Source organism: Anastrepha ludens, chromosome 6 (genome assembly GCF_028408465.1).
Source record: "Anastrepha ludens isolate Willacy chromosome 6, idAnaLude1.1, whole genome shotgun sequence".
In the NCBI taxonomy this organism is placed as follows: domain Eukaryota; kingdom Metazoa; phylum Arthropoda; class Insecta; order Diptera; family Tephritidae; genus Anastrepha; species Anastrepha ludens.
Window position 1 is genome coordinate 68,529,912 of NC_071502.1, and position 9,061 is coordinate 68,538,972.

Here is a 9,061-nt window from a genome sequence, read left to right on the forward strand (position 1 = left end):
TTTAGCTCTTGAAATGTTGCTGGCTTATCGTCGTACACTTTTTCTTTCAAATAACCCCAAAGAAAAAAGTCCAACGGTGTCGTTGACGTTGAGGTGTGGTTCACATTCAACATCGGCCCTTGAAATTGAACCACCCTTTATATAAATGGAAAAAAAAATCGTAAGCAATATTTAATAGATAGATAATAATTTTCTTACATAGTTTAAATACGAAGCGCCCTATTATTATTAAAGATATCTCTGCAATAATTAGTTGCTCCTTTATCAAAGCGATATCGGGCATACAAATACTCGACTTCTAGTTCAAAAAGCTCGTAGCGAACGTGTATCTTTTATTTTTCTGAGTGCGAGGAATATTTTTTATTCTGATTTTTTAGAAATACAATATTTTGGATTTTCCATAACTGTGAAAGCAAAATATCAACTTAAAGCCTGCTTTAAAATTTCAAAATAATGTTCACCTAATTTTAATCTTAAAATCCTTTTTTAAAAAGTAGTCTATTTCAGATTAACTATAATGAAGTTAATGGGGTGTTTGGTCATCGAAACCTGCTTTTAACTTCTTTATAAAGGGTGTTTTTTTTAGAGGTTAGGTTTTCAAGATGAAATAAAACGTATATAACTTAATGTTATGGCCAAGAATTTAGCTTTATTATAAAGATAAGGGTTTGCCATTATGTTTTAAAAATGATTTCGGGCAAGTGGCCGCCGCGGCTGGCCTGAATAAATTCCAGCCGAGAGGCCCAATTTTCGACCACTTTTTGCAGCAATTGGGGCCGTATGCCAGCAATAACGCGCCGAATATTCTCTTCCAAGACGTCAATCGTCTCGGGCTTATCTGCGTAGACAAGCGACTTCACATAGCCCCACAAGAAATAGTCCAGCGGTGTTATATCGAACGATCTTGGAGGCCACGCCACAGGTCCACGGCGCGAGATAATGCGCTCACCAAAAGTTTCCTTCAATAAATCGATTGTTGCGTTGGCTGTATGGCATGTAGCGCCGTCTTTTTGGAACCAAAGGTCGTCCACATCAACATCGTTCAATTCAGGCACGAAAAAGTAATTAATCATGGCTCTATAGCGCTCTCCATTGACTGTAACATTATGGCCGGCTTCATTTTTAAAGAAATATGGACCAATGATTCCCTCTGCCCATAGAGCACACCAAACAGTGACTTTTTGAGGATGTAACGGCGTCTCAGCAATGGCTTGTGGATTATGTTCACTCCAAATGCGACAATTTTGCTTATTGACATACCCATTCAACCAAAAGTGAGCTTCATCGCTAAACAAAATTTTCTTGTGAAAATCGGGATCGGTGGCCATCTCGTTTTGGGCCCATTCACCGAACGTGCGACGCGCTTGATGGTCGTTCGGCTTCAATTCTTGCACGAGTTGGATTTTGTAAGCCCGCAAACCAAGATCCTTCCGCAAAATCCTCCATAAAGTGGATGGGCACATCTCCAATTGCTGCGCGCGATGGCGGATGGACTCATTCGGGTCTTCTTCGATACTCTGCTCCACAGCAGCAATAGCGTCTTCGGTGCGCACTGTACGACGTCTCTGAGGATGCGTATTATCCACTACAGCAAACGTGGTGCGAAACCGATCCATGGTTAATCGAATTAGTGTCTCTGATGGACGATTATGTCGACCGAATATTGAACGCAGCGCGCGATGCGTCGCGCGAACCGAACCATTATTTTCGTAATAAATTTGCACGATTTGCAAACGTTGTTCAGGTGTAAGTCTATTCATTATGAAATGGCAAACCAAACTGAGCATAAATCAAGTGACAGCTGTCAAAAAGACCATCTACGAAAAAAGTAGTGCCAACTTGAAAACCTAACCTCTAAAAAAAACACCCTTTACATAATTTTGCTAACGCTAATCGCCGCAGAATATCTTAAAATTATACTTCTCGGGATTTTGTTTGGAATAAATTGATAGTTTCTGTGGCTATGTGACAACACCGTCTTGTTGAAACCACGTATCATCAATATCCATACTATTAACGATTTGTGAAAAAAAAATTCTTACATATCTTCATATTACAATCCGTTGAAGATTACTTTGATCTTTCAATTAAAGTGTCGGGTCGAACACGCATTAGTTTATGACTTATACCGGGCCAGTCGGCTCAACTAACTTTTCTATTCCGGAAAATACCAGGAATTTTCTGAAATGCAGTTTTCACTGTTTCACCAATTAGTGGATTTTATTGTTTATGTACATAGATTTTTAGAACGAAATTGAGCTCAATTTAGTAAATTGTAGATTTTCTACTGTATGTGCATGTATGTTATTAGTTTTTTTACCCTGCATGTATATATATTCGTTATAATTTGTATTTATTTCTAACTTATTCTTGCCTTTCAATTTCCAGGCACAATAAGTACCTCTTTACTTTCTGGCTCAAAATTTAATGCCACTTGGCACCTGGCCTATCCGCATAAGGTAAGTGAAACCATTTTTATTCATCTATTTACGATTGTGTGTAAGATAAATAAGTAACTTAGAATTGCCTTTTCTTGCAAAAATCGCACAGTCTTACACGGAAATCTGCGAATATTGAAAAGAGGGTTTTAAGTGATCCTTGAGGCATATTATAATTTTTGTTTACAAAACTTGAAAAGCCCTTTTGAATCATGTGCTGAGCTATTTATTGGCTATGTGGACACCAGGTTCGATTAAATTTGTATATATGGTCCTATAAATCTGGTTTACTAGAAATCTTTGGTTATAATAATTTGCTGGTAATAAAACATTCGGTCTCATGTAGAATACCTGTAAATCGTTGGTTCCCCTTTGTCTTTCCTTCAGTTTTGTCCAATCCACTTGTACCTGCTGCAGAGTTGCCTTTGTCAACAACCGGCTTTATTTATTTAGTTTATCGTCACACATATCGGATCTTATATGTGCTTTCTTTCTAATAATTTGCTGTTATGATATTATTTTGGCACTAGCTGCTATTGCTGGCACTGGTTTGAAGAAAGCTACAACGGCACGCGAAAAAAACGACTGGCGCTTTGCTAAACTCTGCCAAATGACTTAAATGTAGTAGAATGTCCACCGTTCACTTCGAAACCGAACCAACCGAATGGTATTCAGGCACAACCCACTCGACTGCCGCAACTTTTTGTGGGTTAAAATTTATGACAGAAACTCGGATGATCTTTGATGTTAGCAGAATGGCGCACCATGTAACGCAGCTCATTAAACAATCAAACTTTTGGGATTTTGTTATCAGCCCACTGGACAAAATGAATTTTTTTACTGCAGATCTTACCCCTACAACTCCAAAACCACATTGTAGCAATCGACATATGTATGTATAAGTATATCTGCTCAGATTGTATAAAGTTCGAAATTTCCGTGCTCCTTTCTAATTCTTTCAAATAGCATTTTCAATGCAAAATAACTTCTGCATTATTGCAGCAGACTATCAACTGAGGATCAGCAAAAGTATGTCAACCAAATAAAAAGATACAATATTGCACAAGGCAATACACAATTAAAGGCGCCCTCAAAACAGATGGTAGTACCGAAGCACTATGTTAAGGATCGGCAACGTTTAGAGTCGAAAGAGTCAAAAATTACAATTTACAAAATTTCAAAGTCCTATTTACTCATAAGAAAAAATATAGTAATTTTCACAGCAAATTAAATAATATAATTATTTATATATGGAATTATTAGATAATTGATTATTATTTAAGTAAAAAATTCACAGAATGCAACATTTACTTACAAAACTTACTTGTACTTCAATAACAAACAATTGAGCAAACAAATTCAATGTGAGCGAAGGCTTTGAGTGGTTTTAGAACGTTTGGCTAATAACTTGTTGTTTTAAGTTTCAAACGCGACTCTAAACTTTCCTTGGTTAATTGATTTCCGCACTTGGTCGCCCGAATAAGTCGATCCGAAGATAGTCAGCACTCCAAGTGCCAACTTCTTCACCTCACTGTACACAATGTAGAAGTATATCCATGCGTCGAATATACTTGTAAATACCTTAACTATCGACATTTGTTTTAAAGCTGTCCATTTTTTTGCGTTACGTACACACATTTCTAGACATTGAACTCTTTCAAGATTCTTTTCAACTCTGTAAATTTTCCACTCCATAAGTAAAGCTTACTTTTTAAATCGATCAATTCCATTTCTAGAGATCGATTATCTATTACAAATGGCTCAATTTGGATTTCGTTACTAATTGTGTTGAGAGGATTTACTATGAGCGCTAGAGTGGTTTTGTTGGTTTTAAATGGTTTTGTTGGTTTTAAATTGTTCAAATCTGTCAACAAATTCTTCTTTAATTTTTTCTATAACTGTGCTGAAGTAATTCGTGTCAACAGTTGCTCTGACTTTATCGCAATATTGATTTAGAAGTTGAAAATGAAGTAATTTACCGCTCTGAATATCTTCTAAAAAATAATTAATTTTTCTTCAAAATAAACCAATTATTCTACCAAAACATAGGCTGGGTTTTCCTTTTATTGTAGTTTAAGATTCAGCTCATTTAATTTCGCTAAGATATCCCCCATAAAGTAACATTTTCGCAATCATTTGTCGTTCTCTAATTCAAGGTGATTAAAGACTTTTTAATTAAGAAATGTATTTATTTCATTTACGCACAAAGTAAAATGTGTCAAGACTTTACCTTTGGATAGTCATCGCACTTTTTTTGGAAGAAAGATATTGGAATACTGAGTCTCCATTTCGTTTAAGAATCCTTCACAGTCAGCGAGTACAATTAGCCGAGAGATAGAATCGATGATTACGAGTATTGCTCGATAACCGATTCAGTGTGATTTTTAAATGTAGTTTTCTATTTTTTTGTGTATGGAACTAAAGAACATCCAAAGAGCCGCAGAGAGCCGACCCCTGCACTATGCTATAAGATAATATTCGATGCGGTAACGATTAAAAGCAAATGCTCCCAAACTGGTGCGGTACGATATGACCCAATGCGAATTAATAATTTTGTTTAAAGTAGCGTAAAATTTTTAATGTTTTACGTATTCAAGTGAATATATAAATAAATATCTATATGAATTTAATAGTTTTGTAATGGCGGCGGCCGTATCCGAATGGGTTGGTGCGTGACAGACCCAGCCAACGTAGCCGCTGGATCTTTATTCGCTGCGATATGTCTACGTCGTCGTAAAACTCATACATCTCATCGTTCCATCGCCTGCGATATTCGCCGTTGCCAACATACAAAGGTCCAAAAATCTTGCTCAGAATCTTTGTCTCAAACACTCCAAGCGTCGCTTCATTGGATGTTGTCATCGCCCACGCTTTTGCGCCATATGTTAGGACGGGCATAATGAGAGCCTTGCAGAGTGTTATTTTCGTTCGTCGAGAGAGCACTTTACTACTCAATTGCCACTTAGCTCAAAGTAGCACTTGTTGGCAAGAGAAATTCTACGTTGAATTCCAAGGCTGACATTGTTATCGGTGTTAATGCTGGTTCCTAAATATACGAAGTCTTTTACAACCTCGAAATTATAACTGTGAACAGTGACGTGGGTGCCGATACACGATTGCGCCGACTGTTTGTTTGATGACAGGAGGTACTTTGATTTGTCCTCGTTCACCACCAGACCCACTCGCTTTGCCTCTTTATCCAGTTTGGAGAAGGCAGAACTAACAGCGCGGTTGTTAAGGCCGATGATGTCAATATCATCGGTATACGCCAACAAGTGTACGCTCTTATAAAAAATTGTGCCTGAGCGATAAGTTCTGCGGCTCATACAATCCTCTCCAACATCAGGTTAAACAAGTCACACGACAGCGAGTCACCCTGTCTGAAATGGCGTTTCGTATCAAACGGGAGATCCCTCCCAATTCTGACGGCGCTACTGGTATTGAGCAACGTCATCTTGCATAGCCGTATTAGTTTTGCGGGGATACCAAATTAAGACATCACGGCATACTGGAAACCGTCCTTTTTAACCTAGTATTTACAAAATCATAATTTTCAGTAAATCGATAAAAATGCTTAGAGTTACTTAACTTCTATGAAAAGTTATAGCTTATTTCATATGATACTTATAGTATATTAGATACGAGGTTTTTGAATTCGAACATGTAGATACGAAGAAAATCGAAACGCTCTGAAAAAAATTCTATAATTATTATAAACACTGTATGTTTTGTTCTACGTAACAGGAGTGCTAAGGTGTGTTTTTTACTAAAAATCTCAATTTCGAAAAAAATGAAGTAAAATGAAGTTACGAGGTTAACACAGAAAGGGGACGAAACTCCTTTCCGTACTGTCGAATGCAGTTTTGAAATCGAGGAAAAGATGGTGTGTGTCGATTCTCCTTTCATGGGACTTTTCCAAGATTTGGCGTATTGTGAATATTTGGTCGATGGTAGACTTTCCAGGTCTAATGCCACACTGATAAGGTCCAATCAGTTGGTTGACGGTGGGCTTCAGCCTTTCACACAATACGCTCGCTAGAACCTTATAGGCGATATTTAGAAGATTAATCCCACGGTAATTGGCACAGATTGCAGGATCACCCTTCTTATGGATTGGGCAGAGCACACTTAAGTTCCAAACGGCAGGCATGCTTTCATCCGACCATATTTTGCATAGGAGCGGATGCATGCACCGTACCGCCATGTTTGATTAGCTCAGCCGGCAGTCCGTCGGCGCCCGCGGCTTTGTTTATCGTTTTTATCACCACGTCATGGTCGGGTAGCGGTACGACAATTCCGTCGTCAACGATTGGGGTATCGGGATCTTCACATTATCTGTGACTTGCGCAGCTATCACTGTTGAACAGGTTTGAGAAGTGTTCCCTCCATAATTTAAGTATGCCTCGGATATCAGTCACCAGATCGCCGTCTTTGTTCTTACAGGAAAACGCCCCGGTCTCAAACCCTTCTGTAAGCCACCGAACTTTCTGGTAGAATTTTTGGCTCGCCGGAATCTGATTTATTCTTCGGCGGCGATACGTAGGAAACGGGAAATGTTGCTCCATTGTTCGTGCATGGCGGTTTGTTGTGCAGGAGTGAGAGTCGAGTGGCGAATCTTCTGGCTGTCTGTTGTGATTGCAGCTTTTCGATGTTGAACATTCTTTGCGTAGTTAGATGTACGTTTTTTGCTGCACAGAGGCGTGTGCGCAGTTTGGCTCCAACAAGGTAGTGATCCGAGTGGATGTTGGGTCCTCGGATCGTACGTACATCTAATACAATACATAATAGAAGCGTGTCTTCCATCTATCACAACATGATCGATCTGGTTTCGCGTTTTTCGAGCAGGAGACAGCCAGGTGGCTTGGTGAATCTTCTTATGCTGGAATCTGGTGCTGCAGACTACCATGCCCGAAGTCGATCAACCTCTATCCGTTACGGGATGTTTCGTTGTGCAGGCTGAATTTTCCGACTGTGGGACCAAAAATTCCCTGCTTGCCCACCCTGGCGTTGAAGTCGTTAAGAACGATTTTTATGTCGTGGCGGGGGCAGTGCTCATAGGAGCATTCCAAGCGCTCATAGAAGGAATCTTAGGTTGCATCGTCCTTCTCTTACGCCATGTCGTGGGCGCAAATTAGCGTGATGTAAAAAAACGGGCTTTGATGCGGATTATTGCGATAGGCTCGGCCACCGGAGTGAACGACTTGGCGAGTAGTACTTGGCGACGAAGTCTCTCTCCCACAACAAATCCGACACCGAATTTGCGCTCCTTTATATGACAGCTGTAGTAGACGTCGCAAGGTCTTATGTTTTTCTTGCCTTGCCCCGTCCATCGCATCTTTGAATTTCAGCGATGTCAGCCTTTACTCTCTCGAGGACATCAACCAGCCGGGCAGAGGCACCTTCCCTATTAAGGGACCGGACATTCCCCCAGTAAAGATAGTTCTCATCCGAGGCTTTGTAGATCTTTTCATTAGGGGGGATTTTTAAGTGGCGGGTCCCAAACCCAGCGCACAACCAGCTATGCTGGAATGCTTCGCCTTCTCACGTTAGCTCACTCCCGAACGGGTGTGTTTTTGTGAGCTACTTGAACCATATGCAGAAGAATCGTCCTGGCCACTCCCAAGTGAATGACGATCAGTAACTTTTCCCACTTGCGTGGACTTCTACACATAGAACCATCCTCCGGATCAGTTCTACGTTACCTGGACTTATATCCGGCCAAGCACGGTCACTCCACTAAAATAACAAACAACTACTAACACGATCATTCTCATGGCGTGGTACTGCGCCTGTCTGGTCGCCTGGAACTATTGACACGCAGTGGACAAAGCTTTATACACGCCAAAACACTACTATTCGGACAGCGAAGAAATGCCTCCTGATTTTCCCTCTACAACACCTACATAACGAGGCACAGTTGCTTCCTCTAGGCTGCTACCGCAGGTCTCTCCCATGCAGAGGCCTGCTTGAACCAGAGCGGCCTCCCAGGCACGTCAGGAGGCACCTCTTCAACTACGCCGACGAGATCCACGACAAAACGAATCGATAACTACTGACCGGACAGACAACAAACGATATTCATTGGGAGACCCTTACCACCTTCTTAAGCTCCCGACCGCCGAATGCCGTAGTCGGAGTCCAACCACCATCCAGAGCAGATGAAGAACTCCTGCTACCCCGAGAGACCCGCATTACCTTGGCACAATTACGTTCTGAATATTGTAGCAGGTTAAACTCCTACCTATCCAGAATTGTCCCCGACATACTATTCATACATATGTCCAGCATGTAAAGGCAACCCGCACGATACTAACCACCTTTCCACATGGCCCATCAAACTCACTCATCTAACACCCTCTCCCTCTGGACCCAACCTGTCGAAACAGCAAGTTTCCTGGGCCTACCATTAGATGGGATATACGAAGGCGACCGGTGATTTATGATACATTGCACTGACAGGGTTTAGTAGTGCTGATACAACAACAACAACTAAAATGATCGGGTACATTTTTTCTAAACGGATGCAACTATGTTTAACTATTCTTATATATCGCAGTGGTTTGTATCCGTCTCTAATAGAAAAAAATACCAGTCTAAACGTTAGACGCGATAGAAGTCAAACC

The 9,061-nt window shown here is 40.5% G+C and overlaps 1 protein-coding gene across 6 annotated transcripts in view; it reads left to right on the top strand.

Moving 5' to 3' along the window:
• LOC128866255 (uncharacterized) overlaps positions 1 to 9,061 on the top strand; it is a 229,320-nt gene that overhangs the window by 130,860 nt on the left and 89,399 nt on the right. For all 6 annotated transcript variants that reach the window (XR_008454924.1, XM_054106842.1, XM_054106838.1 and 3 more), the window contains one exon: positions 2,389 to 2,459. Coding sequence is in view for 5 of the 6 variants with exons in the window: in XM_054106842.1 (XP_053962817.1) it covers positions 2,389 to 2,459 (71 nt within the window). In the remaining variant the exon portion in view is untranslated. The remainder of the gene's footprint in view (positions 1 to 2,388; positions 2,460 to 9,061) is intronic.